This window comes from Crocodylus porosus, unplaced genomic scaffold (assembly GCF_001723895.1).
Source record: "Crocodylus porosus isolate Cpor-Errol unplaced genomic scaffold, CroPor_comp1, whole genome shotgun sequence".
Lineage (NCBI taxonomy): Eukaryota > Metazoa > Chordata > Crocodylia > Crocodylidae > Crocodylus > Crocodylus porosus.
In genome coordinates this window covers 10,066,163-10,084,601 of record NW_017728926.1, presented here as the reverse complement: position 1 = coordinate 10,084,601, position 18,439 = coordinate 10,066,163, and the positions used below count along the sequence as shown (strand labels likewise).

General features: G+C 53.9%; 1 protein-coding gene across 1 annotated transcript; it reads right to left on the bottom strand.

Moving 5' to 3' along the window:
- Positions 1 to 1,184: 1,184 nt before the first annotated feature.
- On the bottom strand, positions 1,185 to 18,432 carry SH2D5 (SH2 domain containing 5). Its single transcript, XM_019541413.1, has 10 exons — positions 18,321 to 18,432; positions 12,099 to 12,216; positions 10,046 to 10,126; positions 9,531 to 9,605; positions 8,568 to 8,714; positions 7,231 to 7,479; positions 6,062 to 6,236; positions 4,898 to 5,003; positions 3,827 to 3,986; positions 1,185 to 3,192 (listed from the first exon to the last, which is right to left on the bottom strand). Exons 2-10 carry the CDS (start codon positions 12,180 to 12,182, stop codon positions 2,971 to 2,973), a joined length of 1,299 nt encoding a protein of 432 aa, XP_019396958.1. The 5' UTR covers positions 12,183 to 12,216; positions 18,321 to 18,432; the 3' UTR covers positions 1,185 to 2,970.
- Positions 18,433 to 18,439: the final 7 nt, after the last annotated feature.

Sequence of the window (18,439 nt, the reverse complement as noted above, 5' to 3'; positions counted from 1 at the left end):
CAATAACTGTGCAGCATGTTATTACTAGAAATCAAGGAAAACCAAGGAGCTTCTGAAGACCATTTAGAATATTAAAAAAGCAATGTTTTTCAAGGTCTCAGCCCCTCATCTAGGGTTGAACATGGAACAAAACTAGAGAATGCTATCATCGCCTTTTAAAAGATGAGCACTTGAGATACAAAGAGATTTGCACAAGATTACTGAGAAATCTCCTAGCAGAGCAGGGAATTGCATCTTCATTTTCCAAGGCCCGAGTTATCTCATAACCTCTGAGTCCACCTACACTGCAGTTTGTCACCTCTAATCAAGTCGTTCCTTCTGAAGAAACCTATTTAATTTGGACAACGTCCAGGAAGCAGTGATGATGATGGAGACCTTGGTGTAAGGGTCGACAGGAAAAAAAAAATGAAAATCCTATCTTTTAGAGATTAAATAAAAAGAGACTGGACTACTGATTACCTATTGTAAGTTTAAAGCTAATTGATGTAAAACACAATTAGAAGAGGGTGTTGTTTGCTAAAGGAATGCATGATGTAGGATACATTTTAGAGGGCCTGTAGATGGAAAATGTTTTCTATTGAGGTGGTGGAGTCCAGTAAAATGAATCCATTCCATTGAATTTACTCAGATTGTGCCAGATTAAAGAGAGCTTGGTCTGTTTGGCACTTGACCCTTTAAAGTAGCCAACAGATTTGTTATTAGGCCTGCATCCCCCCCCCCACACCCCAAGAAGTTGTTAAACCTTGATAAGTAACAGAGGTGGAATCAGAAAGTCCTGGAGTTGTTTAGCTGCAGCTGCTCCTACATTAGACCCCTGTCATGCAAAGCAGACCTTGGGATGTGCGTGTGGAAGTGTTGCTGCTAATCATCTCACACACAGAATTCACATCAAGAAACTAAGGTTTTTTTTCAAGTGGGATTCTGCTGCTCCTGCATCATCTGCTTATTTCTATTTCACTACCCTTAAGAAAAGAAACAAACCAACCCAAAAACATGTGCTTGTTGTACCAGCCTGCCAAAGGGGCTGGCAAATCCAGAGTTTTAAGGCATGGGTTGAAGGCATTAAGTTTTCCATCTACTGACGCCTCTGGGAAATTCTATGAAATATGAACTTTCATTTCTATCCAGGAAAAATTTTACAATCTTTTCTCCAATGGCTGATGAAGGGTGTTTGTGCCCGAAAGCTTGCAATTAAAGATTTTTTTTTTTTTTTTTTGCAAAAATCTTGTGGGTCTAATAAAAGATATCACCTCTACCACGAGTCCCGATTGCCTTTTAACTCATCACAAGAGCTTGGGCAGCTCATCAGCACTTGGCCAACAAACCTGGACACAACTAGATAGAAGCCAGACACATCCCATCCCTAGGTGAGAGCCGATATGCAAGATTACAGTGCCTCTACCAGGAGTGGAAGCTGCAGGTACTTAGCACCTCTGAGAAATGAGGAATCAGGTCCTTAGCACTGGTTTAACATTAGAATGGTTCCAGTTCTACCAGCTCAGCAGAAGGCAAGGAAAGGGTCCGCACAGAAGGCAGTTCCCACATGAGTGAGTCTTCTGCTAATCTGGAAGCTTGAAGGGGAAGAGAAGCATTTAGACAAGAAAAGGAGCGGGGTGAAAGTGCCTTGTCATACAACGTTTGGTTTGGGGAGACACCAAGGACATGGCAAATGGGACCAAAAACCATAAAACGATTTCAGGGAAGAATCCCAAGCATAAGCAAACTGCACAGCCACCACTGCTGTCAGCCTATCCTCCTGTACAGGGGTGTTGGTCTGTCCTCTGCATAAGGTAGTTTTAAAAGCTGCTTGGTTAGTTCCTAGGTTTTAATAACTGTGATTTTATAGTGCCCACCCTGCTACAGTATCCTGTATAATGTCCAGCAAGTGTTCACTAGCCTGCCACAGGTGCTACATTTCTGCTAAGAAGAGAGTTTCAGGGGCCAGTTGGCTCCAGGGTATTAGATAACACGTCAGAAAGCAAGAGTAAAATCCCAGCTGCATGCAGCTGCATTGACCATTTATGCCCATTTTTCATCCAGTCCCAAGTGCTCTGGGGCTAGGGAGTAAAATATTTCAGTCTCATTGTACTAGAAATATCTTTTTTAGCCTCTGAAAAGCGCATGTGTAACCCTGCTGTTCAATGCAGCCTGTGTCCTTGCCTGACTTATCCGTAGAGGGTGAGTGTTACAGCTGTCAGCTATAGGACCTGCTCCTTCGGATGGAGCTGTAGTAGATTCATACTTTTGATCCTGAAGGTTCAAGTTCACTCCTCAGCCTGCACCAAGTTACAAGCCACCACACTTGGACTTGTACAGATGGCAACCGTTCCAATGTGAACAGCAACATCAAGAAGTACTGTGAAGAACCCTGAAGGGCAGCTGTGTTTTGGGAAGGGGCTATGTAAAAACAGATCCCTTCTATGCACCAGGTCTACTTTCTCTGCATTCAGCTACGCTGTGGATGGGTGAATATACCAAGGGCCCAGTCCTGCTGCCATTGAAGTTGGTGGCCATTCAATGGAAACAGGATCAGGCATGGAGCAAACTACCCAGGATCACACAATAGGCACCATTTGTTGCTGCCTCGGACTTTCGATCATGTGCAAAGAGAGGTGTAAAATGCTACCAAACAGGAGTTCTGTACTCCTGTGCACCGGTGCTGACTGATAACTCAACTAGCCTGAAACAGATCCCAGTGTCAAAGTGAAGACAGGTTAATATTCCTCAGAGATCAGATATTAGGGCTATTACCTGGAGCAATGACTGCTAATATTAGAAGTGCAAACTTGAACACCCATCCCCTTCCTCTCCCCCACCCTCCACAACACAGAATGAGAGATAAAGGCTAGCAGACGAGGATGGCCAAAATAGGAAGCATAGGTGCACCTTGGACAGCGGGGCTGGCTTAGCACAATTCCACGCATCTGCCAGAAACGTCAGAGAGGGCCAAGTCTCAAAGCTGAGCAAACATTAGCCCAGCTCCTGTTGGACTATTGGAGATTTGCTGGGGCTGCAAACCCACTGGGTCGGTCGCGGACTCAGCTCTTCCCTCCAGCCGTTCTCCACAGCACAGTCTTGCTCTTCGTAGCAGTGGTTCATGCGGCCTGCAGTCAGACAGCAGAAAACCCCCCCTTGGATCCCGGAGTAATGTTCCAACAGCGCCTCCATGCAGGGGAACTCGGCGTTCAAATGCTTCAAGAGTTGAGAGAGAGAGAGAGAGAGAGAGAGAGAGAGGATTTGAAAAAACCCAGCTTAGAACTGACTTCCTGCTATAGCAAACAAAACAGACAGTACGACAGCACGCCTGGCTCCTGCATATAGGAATCCTTCTGAGAGCAAATCACCTCCACCATTCATAGACAATGTGCAAGCCAGAGACTCCAATGCTCTGAGCTCAGCACCTTCAACCCCTCCCAAATCCTCTTTGAAAGGAGAGATGGCCATTTCCATCACAGCAACAGGCACAACCCGCTGAAGCACAGCAACGTGGTGAAGTTGGCTGGCCGAGTCTACTGCTGAGAGGACTTAATTATACGAGGTTCTTGATGTAAGCAGCCTCAGAGAAGGTGTTGTAATATTAAAGCCTCACAGCATCTCCACGAGGTGTCACTCCCCATTTTCCAGGTGGGGAAACCAAGGGGCAAAGGCAACTTAACTTATCTCCACGCTACATGTAAGCCGGGATGGAACCCACGGGCCGCTAGAGAGGCCAAGTAGGTAGCCCCGGACTCTCGAACAAACACGCGTCTCGGCTATGGCCAGAAAGAGAAGAATCTTGACCAGCTCAGATGGCAATGGAGTCGCTCGGCCCCCAAGACCCCCTTACCTCCACGCAGTACTTGCCCTGGTGGTTTTTGAAGATGTTGTAAGGAATGACACCGCACTGCGTTCTCACCGACAGGCACCACTGATTGGCCGATCCTGGCTCTGCTCGAAGGAGGAAGGCTCCTAGAACGTCTTTGCTCAGGAGCTCAATCCCACAGTCCCTGTGGGACAGGTGGGAAAAGGTAGGACAAGAGGCATTGCACGGGAGTCTGGGAAGCTCTCCTCCCCCCACCCAGAGATCAGTCCGCTCATCCAGAACGGGGTCTGCTCTTGGGGTATGACCAACTTGAGGAGGAAGCTCTGCAAAACACGCAGATGAGATGAGACTGTGCTGGACACTTCTTCCACTTCCTAGAAAGGGGCCACATGCAGGTCCCCTTCACCAAGACGGGCCATGGAACTTCAGGCTACTTTGTACACGGGGGTATGGCGAGGAAGATTTAGTGACATGGAAGGTTTTGGCTTTTCCAAGATGCAGATGAAAATCAGAGACAGAAATGAGGCATGGGCTTTCCTCTCCGGCTGCTCTGACTAAGGCCATTAAGGATGGCCCTAAGCAGAGGTCTCTTCCTCTGTGTTGACAAGGATGGTCTCTTTCTATTTGGACAAGAGCAGATGAAAAAGATTATGGCAGACAGCACAGAGGCTAAAGCCGCCACTGCTGCATGGAGGAAATAAGACTGGATACAAACTCTGCGCCAACATGTTTGGACAGCATCACCTTGCAGTCACCAAATTTTTCTTCAGCTTTGTTGCCCCATAAAGGCACCACATTAACTAGATATGCTGGGCCCCCCTTTAGCATCTGGCTTACGTAAGATGACAACACCATGTTACTGCTACCAGCTAGTGCCAACAGTCTTTTTGCTTAAGAGGTAGAGGTCACTGCTTTTCTTTTTGCTGAATGTGCTGTGTTCAGCCCCGGCTGAAGAGCCAAGAGGAGGTCATTCACAATAGAGGGGTTAATGCACAGAAAATGGACTGACTTCCTCCCTAACACAGAGGAGGTAAGGGATGGGAAAGGCAGGTGAATGGTAGAAGTGCCAGGAAACCTGCAGAGCCAAGTACTCACCTGGCAATCCCAGAAAAAGACCAGGTGTTCTCCATCAGGATGCTCTCATTTTCTGTCAGGTAAACCAAGTTGCTCTTGCCACCCTTGTTATCCCAGCCTGTGTGAACTGCAGTGGCAAGAAGGAGATGGAGGTTTAACAAGCAGACATCAAAGAAGCAGAACCTCACTTTTCAACAAGTTATTTTCCCGATAGCACAGTTACAAATCTACCTAAATTTTTATGGTGTCCTCATCACTGCCTGTCCAAGGGACTCTATCCTGGCCTTAGAGAGGTTGCTATACAAAGACTCTCTCTTAACAGGTCCTCACAGCTGACTTGTGTGACGGAAAATGAGAACACAATAGTATTCGTTTCCCCTTACTGTAGCTGTATGATTTATCATAGGAGGTCATCAGGCCTCTTGGGCCACAAAGGGTATGGCTAGACCACACCTCCAGAGCAGGGATGCTCTTGAGTACACCCCATCCATCCACTCCTGCTCACACGCACCAAACCTGTTTGGTGCGGGGGGGGCAACCCCAAAATGGCTTCCCTCTAGATCTCTATCGAGACAGACAGAGATGCTGTTGCCTGCTCCAGGGGCATGCCTGGCAGGGGGTGGTAGGGCAGTTATCAGCCTCACCACTGCATTTCCGGGTTTGGTGCACGTTCCCAAGCAGGCCCTGCCCACTGCGCGTGTCCCTCCCAGGAGCACCAAGGACGCAGAGCTTTCTGTGCCTCCATTCCACCCTCCTCCAATTGACATGAACTGAGCTTTGCAAGATGGTCTGGTAGCATCAGGTGAAAGCACAACATGCTCAGCACACGCTTTCAGATACGTTACAAGATGGTTTGTTTGTTGATGGGCTGGCCTAGGAGCCCAAGGTTTGTCCTTGAGTAGTTAGTTGCAAGGACTAAAGATGACTTCTGCCTTCCTGAAGGTGCTGCAGTCGCTCAAGGCATAGCAGACAAGAAACCCCCATTACACACAAAGCAGCATCCACACAACCCGTGGGCCATGAACAGCCCCTCTAGTCACTCCTGGCTCTATAGAAGCATACAGTGGCCACAGGCATAGTATTTTCATTGAGAAGTCATGATGGACATAATTGAAGTCATCGTTTTTTAAAAAATACAAGTCCTTCCCCACCCCTGGTGCCTCCTGCCCTGCCCCTGTAACTCACACATTTCCCGGGCAGACTGATGAAGCTGGACCTCGTAGCTGCAGTCCCGATAAGCCCCCGAGCGGATGACCTTGCTGCGAATTGCCTTCTTGCGCACCAGGATCGGGGAGTAGTATGGATTCCATGGGCGAGAGCTCCCCACATCCTCCCTCTCCTCCAGTTCCAGTCTCCTCTCCTACAGGCACAGGCCAGAGCAGATCTGTATCCATCACCGGCGGGAGATATTGCCAAACGGAAGAGCAAAACACTGCCCGGAGCACACAGCACCCCACACAAGAGGACAAGGCAAACCACATCCCAGCTCAGCCATGCTAAGCACATGGTTCCTGGTGGACTCCAGGCCCATTATGTCCCTGAGTCTGCAGAGACCAGGAAGGCATCCAACTCTGCTGAGCAATTAGCTTTAAAGGAGCCACACTAGCTCCAGTGTCATTTTGTGTTCCTCTCCTCTGCGCTGCAATGCCCTCTGGACGGCTCTCCCTTCTCCCTGATCATACGGAAAGGGTCCAGTTAACTCATGGGCTAGAGATGCTGCTGGGCCTTCAGAGGACGGCCAGCTGTGAACAGATTTATAGGTGCCCCCTGAGATCAAAACCAGCACCGAGCTTCACAGTCTTGCTCACCTAATTTGTACATTGCTGTAGGGAAGCACTTCTGGGCTTCTGTTTCATCTGGGACCCCTCTGTATCCCGCGTGGCCTCCACTCTCCAGCTTAACAGACACTCCTCACTTTCCCCCCATCCTCATTGTATCCAAAGGGGACTGGACATGCCTGCAAGCCTTTTGCAGAGGGCTGCCATGGGCCAAAGGACCACGTTTCCCTCCCCAGGGCTGAGTGTGCTGCCTCAAGGAAGGAACCAGTCTTGCCAAGCAGTTCAGTAGGAAGCAATTTGCCTCGAGAACAACGGCCCGAATGCCGTCACTTGGCAGGTTGGCAGGCCAGCTCCAGCCCACAGGCGGTAGGTGGCTGCCCCCTGCTCTGGGACACTGGCTGGTTGGCTCTTTTGTTGCAGCTCCAGCTGTTGCCCATAGATGACAGGACCTCTACCATGGAAGAGTTCCCCATGGCCTTTGCTCCCCCACCCCTCAGCATGGTCAATGATGGGAGGAAAGACACCCAAAGTCTGGGAGGCAGATTGCAGCAACACCCCAAGGAAGAGCCCACTTACCACGCTGCCCAAGGAGCCCGAGTCGGTGGGACAGGGGAGCCTGCGGAAGGACACCAGCGCGTTGACGTTCTGGGAAACCTCCTCTGGATTGAGTGGCTCTCTCACCACTCCGGCCCCCAGGGGCACTCCCAGCAGCCTCCCTGGCTCCCCCGGGGCAGGGCTAGCAGGGGGCTTGGCCTGCTCCTCGGGGTGCACGAGGAGGTAGTAGAGCTGGAACGAGCGGCACAGAAGCAGATGCAAGATCTGGACCTGGCAGGAAGAAAAACCATTCCCTGTGAGACCAAGGGCACTTCCTCGCTGCTCAGCGTGGCAGTCCTCACCCTTCAGCCTGTTGCCCACGGCTGGGGCCCACCACGCAGGCTCAACTGGTTTCCAGCTCAGATGATGACCCAGGACACACCAGAGGATCCTTCAACCTCTGGGCCCTGAGACAGGGCTGCATGTGCCTGGGAATGCTTCTGTGCTGAGGGTCACCGCGCACTCTTCTTTCACTGATGAGCTCCTTTGGCAAAGATTCATGTCCCACAGGAGCTCACCAGGTGCGGGGAGCCCTATCTGCCCCACCCACAGAGGTAGGTGTGCCCCACCACACTGACATGCATTCCCTTCAAAGTGCATTTTCATTAGTCATCTGACTCAGCTGAGCTCTGGACCAAGTAACAAGACACCTTTAGCCAAGTGGGGGGTGAGGGGGGGTCCCCTCCTGTAGCTAACATGCAAGTTAGACTTCAAGGAGCAGAAACTGAGCTTATGGGGGAGTTGGGGGCAGGAGGAAGGCCTGCAGGACTCAATGTGAACTAAGTCAGAGACAGTGCCCTTTCTCAGCAGAGCCAAGATACAGTGCTATATGGACAGTCTGAGCCCGAGATAACACGTAAGGAAACAATCAAGAGAGAAGAACCACCTCTGTGGTGTTAGGCTATTCAGCAAGAAGCCAAGGGTACTGGCAAATGATAGACCAAGTGATGCCAGAGCAGACTGGCATTGGCACGTTGCTTAAAAGGGCAACAACAAGGAGAAGCATGCTGTGAACAACCTGCCCACCTTTTAGAGCTGCCCCCAGGATGAGGACAGCAGTGCTGGGGGGCACTGCTATGCCAAGGAGCAGCTATTGTCTCCTGTCTGTAGCTTGGGGTAGGTCACAGTGGGGTGGATAGACGAAGCTGCTGCAGTTCTACATGTAAGAGTTAGAGGGCAGGGCACTGCTTTTAAGTGGAGAGTGCATCCCCAGTAAGCTGAGGGCACACGGGGGCCTGGAGCCTGTGCAGTACTGAAGCTTATGGCAGTCCAGGCACAGAGGAACCAGGTCCCATTAGACGCACACACATGCTGGGTACCTCTCCAGGCTGGCTCCCCACAAAGAGGTGGCAGAAGAGCTTGCTGGCTGGGCTGCGTGGATTTCGTGACACAAAGGCAAACTGACAGTCTGTGGGCCTCCACGTGGAGTAGAGGATCCGTCTCAGGGCATGAGCCATCAGCAGCGTCTGAAAGAAAAGGAGCGGAGAACACGGGCTCTGCAGCTAACAGCAGGGCAAGGGCCAACCCTCTGCCAGACTGCCCTGCTGCAGTCCTTTCCTGGCGTCGAGAAGCTGAGGAGTGAAGAATCCCACCAGAGATCCTGGTCTCTTGTGTCAGCTGGGTCTGTGTCAACAGAGCCAGTGCTGCTTGGGCTGCCAGCAAGGCCTGAAACTGGGACTTCCAGGCCAAGACTAGTGTTGGCACGGCAGAAGTAAGTCCCCACCCCAGAAGCAGCTGCAGACTCAAGCTTTGAGACCATCTGCCACTAGTCCTCAGAGGACTGGCTCTGTTCTCCACAGTGGGCTGCATTAAGCGTTATGCTGAGAAACAGCACCACCCCACAACTGCTGCAGGAAACCCGTGCCCTTGTGCTAGGGAACTGCTCCCCAACCCCAGTCTAGAGGGGCGATGCCCCCCTCCCCATTGCCTAGCAGCCTTGGTTTGAATCCAGAACCATTTGGACCGCATCTCTAGGCTTTACAGAAGCAATTCTTAGCCAGGGTGGCACCGCAAACACCTGTGCACAAATCGCAAAATAAACCCAGAGATTGCAAATAGGGATTGACTGGGTCAAAAACACTCTGGCCAGTTGTGGCCTCTCTGAGTTATTTGCAGCAGCAAAATTGCTCTGTTATTTTTCTGTAGTCAAAAAAAAAAAAAATCGGTGAAAACTAAGAGCCGGCTTTTTCTGCAGGGTGCCTCAAGTCTGATGGGGATGGGAACCCCTGCTCCACAGGTTTGTATCTCACGCGCACACGGCGCTGTGTGCTGATACACCTTACCTCCCCCTCAGCACTGTAGATCTTCAGGCCCTGCAGACTGAACTTCACGACGACAGATCTCCGTCTAGGACAGTCCTGTATCCAGAGGGAAAGTGTGAGAATCCTATTCAGTCATCCCCATCCTGGCCCTGCTGGGGAAGGCAGGTGTTTGTGGCTTCCAGCCTGTCCTGCCTGGATCTGCTGGCCAGGGTTGAGATCCCTGCATTCACAAGCCAGGTGGAGTACTAGTAGGGCGAGGAAGGGGCTCCTCAGCTGCGGGGCTCTGCGGGTCACCTCTGGGATGCAGCAAGCTGCTCCTGACACCAGAGCAGCTTCAAGAGCTCCAAGCCGATACGTTCTCCTACAAGTCACACAACCAGTTCGTCTTTCCTGCTCCCAGAGCTCTTGGGGTGGGAGACCTTTCTGTGGTGTAAACCCAGCAGCAGCAGCTGTGGGCGTCTCCCAGTTACATGAGGACCCTTTTCCAGGAGTTTACCGAATAACCTGCCCCTCCGCGATGGTCAAAGTCCCCTGACCTTCAGAGCCTGGAGTTGCTGCTCAATCATCCACACCTTCTGCTGGAGTTCCAGGTCCTCCACAGTGAATGAGCCCACGTACTGGGGGAGAGAGGAAAGTCTCACCACAGGCAATGGGGGTTAATGCTTTTCAGTCTAATAAATGCCAAATAAAGCCCCGTTTGAGGTGCGGGGGGCAGAGCCAGCCTCAGCAGGGCTGGGCTCTTCCCACAGGTGAAACCAAGCTGGAACACGCCAGTGCCTCGGTTTCCAGACAGTGCTGCTTTTCTCATCCCCGCCCCGTTGTTAGCTGCCTCTGTATTCCAGCTTTCCACCTCCCGCAGGTTTCTGCCGCGCCAGGAGACATCGTACCAGCACCCGGCAGACCTCGCTTCACCAGCCACTTGCTGCGTAGCCCGGAGTGAGGCAAGTCCCATCCTCCTCTTTTAGTCCTCCCACCTAAAATGTCCCTGCCATCCAAAGGACACAGAAGCTGCCATCACTTTGCATCTAGCAGTAACTACTTGAGAAGCCATTTCCCAGGGATTTGGGAGACTGTATTAACCAGCACAGGAAATCCAGGTGCCCCATGCTCCTTCACACACACACCCACATGGATCCCTTACTCCAGATTCAGGCACATTCAGGCTCACGGGTTGGGGAAGAGAGGGCTGACTTCAAGATCTGAACATGGATCTGAATGTTGTATATGAGCCCCAGCTCTGATTCTGACTGGAGATTGCACATCTCCAAGGAGAGGGGTTATTTCTGTCCCCCCAAGCCTCTTCTTGTGGCTTTAGATTTTGAGGAGCGCGGGGACAGATGTGCTAGAGCGGACAGCAGACGTCACCTCAAATGGCTAGAGGCTCTTCACGCTCTTACGTGTCAAGTGGAGCTGCCTTGTGGCGTAAGTAGCCCTAAACACACGGTGTGATTTACCACTTCCATCAGCCAGGCCTACTCTTCGCCCGGATGCCGGGAGGGCAGAAGGAAACAGGTCCCCGGGCTGGTAAAGCAGGAGTCAGCACCCAGCGGCTGGAGTGGCTGCTCTACAGAAAAGGTTGCAGCATCCATTACAGACCCCGGCAGTGCAGCCCTGCCCCAATAACCCTGAGCAATAACCCTCTGCTACTTCGGGATGAACTGGGACAGAGCTGAGTAAGACGCGGTTTCATTCACAATGCATCGCACTGCAGAAGTGGCCTTGGCAAAGAGGGAGGAAGATGCGGGCTGGGCTAACAGCTGATTTTTCCTTGGCTACCCACGGCGAGTTCTGCATTGCTATGGTTACTGCTGCTCTCACAACCACCAATACCTTCCCACAGGGGCCTTCTCCCAGGTAAGAGGGGTCACTGCTCTGCTCTTCCTGCAGCGACCCCCAACAGATCACCGTGGCGTGATAAGGGCTGTCGCCGGCATCATGAAGGATGCCAGCTGCCTCGTAGCCTCTGGGAGAGCAGGGGGGCAGTTGTGTCCAGTTACACAGCAGAACGGAGACTGAATGAGACCTTGCCTCTTGCTCTCTCCAGCTTCTCAGCGCCCACGGCAAACATGGGCAGACAGAGGAGTCCCCAAAAAACATAAAGGCATGTTGGACTTAGTGAAAACGACTGCCTGCGTTACCATTGCTCAGAGGCAGTGAGGCAGCACCCTGCTCTTAGGAGAAAACTGAGCCGGGGCGAGAAATCATTTGCCCCAGGCCCTACAGTTTTTAATCCCATCTGCTGCCTTCCTGCTTTGGGGGAAAAGAAGGGGAAGGAATCCCGCCCTCCCTTGGGAGCTGGAAAACTCAGGCTCAGTCCCCAGCTCTGCCTGCATGAGCACGGGCAAATCATTGCGTCCCTCTGGGCCCCCCCAGGAGGCCTGTGCTGACTCTCAGGGACGTTGTGAGGCAGGCAGAGGGTATGAAACCAGGGGCCAGGGAAGTCCCTTAGATAGATACCCACCCCTTCCCTGCTGCCACACCATCACGCCTTGCCTCTAGGCTGCCAGGCCTAAAACCTTTGGGTGTTGCCATGACCCTGCTAAAGGCTGAACACAGCAGCAAGGGCTTAGGGTCCATCCAGGATCTCACCTCAGCAAATCTGGTGATGACCCTGGCTCTCTGTTGGTGCAGCGCCGATTCGGGTCCCCTCCCATTCCCTGTTTTCTTCTTCATGACGACTACGGCCTCTTCGGTCCTGTCCCTGCAGCTAGGAAGGAGAGGAGGGTGAGCTCTGTGTTCTGCAGGGTTGTTTTTAGCCTACGGGAAGAGCCGTACCCTTCGTAGCACGCAGGCGAGCCGGTGGGAGCAAAGAGCCCCGGGGCAGGTTACCCCAGGGTTAACAGCCCTCGTTCCGCATCAAGATTCCCTCATTTGGCTTCCCGTCCACCCACGATTGTGGAGCTCGGCGCAAGCAGCCTCCCCCAGACGCAGGGCTTCGTTTGGACCGGGAGGTGCGAGCAGCAGCCGCCCCGGCTCTGTCGGAAGCGCGCTGCACTCGCGCGCTCCTACGTGCTGTTGTTATACGCCGTCTTGGCTGAGCTCCATGCCAGATATTTTACTGCAAGTGGAAAGAACAAGGGAGAGCGAGAGAGGGAGAGACAGGGTTGTTAGTGCAACCTGCCTGTAGGCGGGGATGGGAGCCGGCACTTTGCTTTGGAACGAATCCCCCGTGCACGCGTCTGCAGGGAAGAACCGGAGCCTGCACGGGGCACTGCTGCCTCGAGGCACCAGAGGGGATGACCCCCCATTCGAGCCCTCCCATTGCCTCATTTGCCGTGGTCGTTCAGCTGCCCCAGAGCCCAGGGCAAGCAGCGCAAGACCCCTCCCGAGAGCCCAGAGCCACGGGCACGCACCTACGGATGGCGCCTACGGAGGAGCGGCTTTAGCCCGGGGCCTAGCGCTGTGGGGGGGCACATGGACACGGAGAGCGCAGCGGCCAACGCTGCCAACGGGGGAAGTCCTTTGCCCTGCCTGCCTTTATGCAGATGAGGGAGAGGGCATGGCTAGTGAGCAGACGCTGCTCCCCCCAGTGCTGGAGGGGCCCCAGGCTAGGAGGTAAGGGGGGGTGGAGATGGGAAGGAAGGTGGGGGGCTACTCGGAGGTGGCTGTAGGCTTGGGGACGCAGCAGAGGAAGGGACGTAGAGGCACCACGGGTCAGGGGCGGTTGCAAATGCTGTGGGGTCTGGGGGCAGATGAGACTGCTGTCATATAGGGTGCTGTGGTGGGCAAGGGTGGGAGGCGCGGGGAGCAGCGGGTGAGGACGGGGGCACAGACAGGCTGGAAGGCCCCTGTACAACATCCTCAGGGCACTGGCTTGGCCCCCCGGGCTGAACACTGGTGCGCTGGCCTGGGAGCAGGGAAGGGGGAGCCTGGGGCCATGGTGGGCTCCGTTGCCAGCATCATTCAAGGGCCTCGCAATGCCCCTGGAGAGGCCCTGGGCCCTGGCCTGGGGATGGGCTGGGAGCTGGGCCGCCCCTTGAATCCACCAGCACCTTGGAGAGCAACCACCCGCCAACCCCTCCCCACCCAGCACCCGCTTGTGTTGGGCAAGGGGGGCACAGTGGCAGGACAACCCGAATCCCTGGCTTGAGCCCTGGGCAGAGGGCAGTCAGCAGCGTGTGAACCCCTGTGTTAGCGGGTTTCGTGCTGCAGCGAGAGTGAATCCCCTCTCAGGGAGGAGGTGTTTTTTCTGACACCCCCCAGCCCTTGTTGGCTCAAGCAGCCAGAGACTGCCCACAGCTGCCCCCCCATGACAAAATCAGCGGTGCTTCAAATAGGGCTCTACTGAAATACCGCGGTTCCAGCAGCTGCCCTGTGGCAAGCATCATCCTCCCCATTTCACAGAGGGACAAGCTGAGGCACTGTGAGGGGAAGCCACCTGCCCAAAGCTAAGGGTTAAGGGAGTTCCTGCTCCTCTGCCCTGTGCACAGGCCAGACTGGTGAATAGAGACCCCTCCAACCCCCCCCCCCCCAAAGCTTTGATGGCCATGATGCTACAACGCTGAACCCCCTCTGGCCGTTTAACACCACTTCACAGCCAAAGATACAGCAGGGGCAGGGGTTATAGGGCCGGGAACAGGTTAAAGACCCTGGATCGAAACCAGCTGGGGAAAAACACCATTTAAGGAGGCAGGTGCAGCAAAGGTCAATGCAATTATTTCTCCTTGAGCAGATCTGCAATCCCCAGGTGCCTCTCCTCCCGCACCACCAGAAGGGGAAGCACCGAGGGGGGGAGGATTTTTGCATAACACACATAAACTCATTAACATCCAGCAAGCAATGAGCATCTGAAACAGCTCTCCGGATGAGACGCTGCTGCAGATCCAGGCACCAGGCTCTGCCAAGGATGCCATCTAGCCCAGTATGCAGCTGAGGCTGCCTGGAAGAGGCCCGAATGGCTCTAATCTTTGTCTACCTCCTCCTCGCCGGGGCTATCAACTACCAATCAATCAAAGGTGTCACTTTAAGAAAAAGGAAGGCCTGTGGCCTAATGACATGAGCACTGGCCCAGCAGAGACCTTCATTCCCCTTTGTCACTGCCACAGCCCTGACCTTGGGCAACTCACTTCACCTCCCATGTGTCTCACTTTTCCCCTCCCTCCCTGCAGAAATGGGGGACAGGGGGAAATGATACTAGGTTGGTTTTTTTTTTAAATCCCATGCTTCTGAAGAAACACTAGTAAAGTGCTAGGTCTGATTATTACTAAAAACATGGACCGAGTAACTGCTGCAGTGTTGCTCAAGTTTGGTGCCAGCCTGAAACTAGTCCCAAGAGGCAGGAGCTGCCCAGGTTGGATCAAGGAGGAATTAACCGTAGAGCCCGAGGGTAATCGAGGCACTAACGCCAGAGCCATGACACTGCCAGGTTTCTTAGCTGTGGCACGTTACCATCCCACCGGCAGGCAGAAGGCAAGGCAGGGGGGCCCCTTGGGGGCTTGCTCATCCAGAGAGGCATAAGCTTCTGTAGGTGACAGGTGCTGTGGACAGACCTGCGGAGAGCAGGGGCAGGTACGAAGCAATGGCGCTGCGGGGGTGCAGGGTGGAGATGCGAGACATTCGCATACAACCACCAGACCCTGCCTAAAGGAGAGGGGTTATTTCTGTCCCCCCAAGCCTCTTCTTGTGGCTTTAGATTTTGAGGAGCTCGGGGACAGAAGCTGCTTCTCAGCCCAGCTGGCTTCTCCAGGGCAGGCGGATATTTTCAGTACGCAATTGCACAGCGTGCTGCAAAGTGCAGGTCTACGGGAAGGAAACAAAGTGAATTAAAATCCACGCCAGAATCTTCCTCCATTGCAATTCAACTGGAGGGGAGCGCACTGGGGACAGCACGTCACCAGGCAGCGCCCACCTGAGTCCATGCTCCTCCTTGCCACTTGGACCTGAAGCTTCAACAAGCGCCAGTGCTCTTCTCTGGAGAGCTTCCTCCCAGCCCCCAGAAAACTACTCCAGAAAGCCCGGTCACACCAAGAAGAGCAGCCCCACCGGCCCCAGGCAGACGCGCTGGGGAACCAGGTTTGTTAAAGAGGGTTCAGTGTCTACGCGGCGAGGAGTCGCGGGGCCAGCAGGATAACAGCTAGGGCAGCGCCGTGCTGCGGCACTGCAGCTCTGGAAGCAAGAACTCCCGTCTGCAAGATGACTCAGGGAGGAAAGGCAAAATTGGGAATTTCAGTGTCCAGGCAGGACCCCTCCAGCCTCCTCCCTGCAGGGCTCTAATGGTTGACAACCCACCCGTCTCAGCCTGCAGCTGCCAGGGGCTTCTGCCTAATCGCAAGTACCCTGCTATTGTCCCCTGCGAGCAGGGCACTTTCCCCAAATATTCACTGAGCAAGTCCACATCCCAAAAGCACCCAGGATGAGCTCCGTGGCAGCTCTAGGGACAGGGCCCCACTCCAGCATCCTCCTTCCTGGAGTCGGTTGCAGATGGCCCCAGATGGAGGCCTGAGCTGAGCTTCCTCATTCCCCCAACCCTGGGGGAGCAAGCAGCCCGAGAGGCGTCTCAGGAACGAGCGGGAGATGCAGAGAAAGCCTCCCATCCCCGAGCTCCCCCGGCCACCTCACCCAGCCAGATGAGCTCGGCTGGCTTTGCTTGGATCTACTCCTCGTTTGTCATCCTGTCAGGCAGACGTGCACCTCGCCGGGGATCATCTGTTTAGCAGCAGTAACCCCAAGCCATCCATGAAATTGTTCTCCAGCAGGCAGCAGCAGGGGCCAAGCAGGGATCCCAGCGCAGGCGGATGAGAGCTCGTCCCAGCGACCTTTGCCTGCTAATGCCAGCACCACTCTGGTGTCCCCCCGTCACAGCCAGCCTCTCCCGGGTGGCAAAGCAGGGTCTAATAGCAAGAGCCTCCACAGGCAAGCCCCAGCCCCAAGCCACCATAAAAACAGATTCGACTCTGCAGCTCATGGCTACTTTGAGCTTACAAGACAACACTGCCACTTTTCCCCATTAGAGCCATTGAACGCTCCACTCTGGGACAGCTCAGACCCACCAGGAGCAGGGCAAGGAAAGGGGGCAGGAAAACATAGCATTCAAAAGACAGGCCTGCGTAGGGGCGCCCATCTCCCTAGCCAGCCAGGAGCATTTCTGGTTAGAAACCATAATTAGGTCACAGCCAGGATGTTCCCCAAACCAATCTGTTATAAATAAGACCTGTCATTGCTTTTCCTCACCTAGGCTTTTCTTTTCCTTCTAGATCCCCTTGCACTCTCCCCCTTCACATTGTTTCTCCTACAACCAACTGTTCGTCTCCCAAACGCTGTGACTTATTCCTGACATTCAGTTTTCTTTGGTATATTCTCTCCTTTCATTCAGCCTACGCTGGGTCACACCACACATGCCTAGCGCTACCATCAGTTTTTCCCCTCTCCCCCTTAACAAGCAGTTGGTGCCGGGGGGCGGATGCAGGTCCAGCCCGCGCTGCGGATGTGGGCAATCGGGCCGGGGCTCAGGGAAAGCCACCCCCCAGCTGAAGGGAGAAGCCCCAGAGCTGTAGCAAGGAGGGGGCAAGCACCGAGCCTCTCCTGACCAACCTACCTGGCAGGCTTCAAGACCATGACTCACTCCTAAAGTAATTATAGGGCAGCTTGGCCTCCACGGCCCAGCCTACACCTATCCTTTCTGCCAGTCAGTCAATCTGGATTAAGGCTTTCTGCTCGCTACGTTCAAGCAGCAAACTCATCATCTCACTCCAGCCATCAGCCAGCATTGGCTGTTATCCTCTCTGAACCAGATCGGTAACTTAGAAAAGGCAGGCACCACGTGCCGTTAACAACTCCTTGAGCCGGGAGTTGAAGGGTGCCCATGTTGAGTAATGTTTTAGCTATCAAGTAATCTATGGCAGGGACAAGGGCTAAAGCAGCGGACCCAAGTAAGCCCTCCTTTCTACAACAAAGGAACCGCTGCAACTTTCCTGGACGTCTCCGGCAGTTCTCCAGACTCATCTCTCTCGTGTCTACTAAAATTGATCAGAAGCCGGCTTGAGCAATGCTGATTGCAGCTTAGACACCACCTCCCATGATAAGGAGCCTGCACCTCCCTACAGTCCTGACAGAGGCAGCTATCTGGGAAGTGACAGGGGAGATTAGGTCCCACACCCATGTCAGGAACCCGGCTCCAACAATGGTTGCCTGGACCTCTCATCTCCAGACCTCTTGGCAGCATTCCTGAGCAAGAGCTACACGCCAGATGCCACCAAGACAAAGCATCCTTTCTGGCCAGCTTGCAGCCTTTACAAGACTGCAGTGAGAAGCAGAGGAGAAAAATATGCCTTCCCTCCCCCCACGATACTGTGACTTTGCAAGATCCCCAAATCGGCTCAGGAGAAAACCACTGCAAGAACCACATACCAAGCGCAAGACATTTAGCAAGTGATCTTCACAAAGTGCAGGGTGCTGGGGAACGACTGAAATACATTCCCTCTCCGGAAAGGGGCTGAGCGTTTAAAGCCTACTGACAGATAGGGGTGAGGGGAAGAAAGAGAGGTTTCCTTAGCTTAAGACACTTGCCCCACAGTCGTCCCCTCCTCCCCCAGGTCCCTGCATAGGCAGCAGCTGCAATCACCAGGTTGCAAACGCCTCCTAAACAGGGGAGGTTTGCTCCATCAGTGCTGGCATTTGCAGTTACAGAGGGGGGACGAGGAAAGCCTGTTTTCCCCTGGATGCAGATCCTGGACACACGCATGCACCATTTTCTCCTCCCCGCCAGGTCTCAGCATCTGCTCCCTTCACCCAGCCCCACCTATTCCTGGGCCTCCGGCAAGGCGGCCAGACAGCAGCGCAGGCAGCTGCCACCCCGCTGCAGCAGGCTCTTACCTTGGCCGCAGCTCCAGCCTCACCGGTGCTCCCAGGCCAGGGCAGCGGGGGCAGGCTCCAGCAGCACGGAGTCAAGCATGCAGATGCCCCCAGGGCACGGGGGAGAGCCCCAGCCCCAG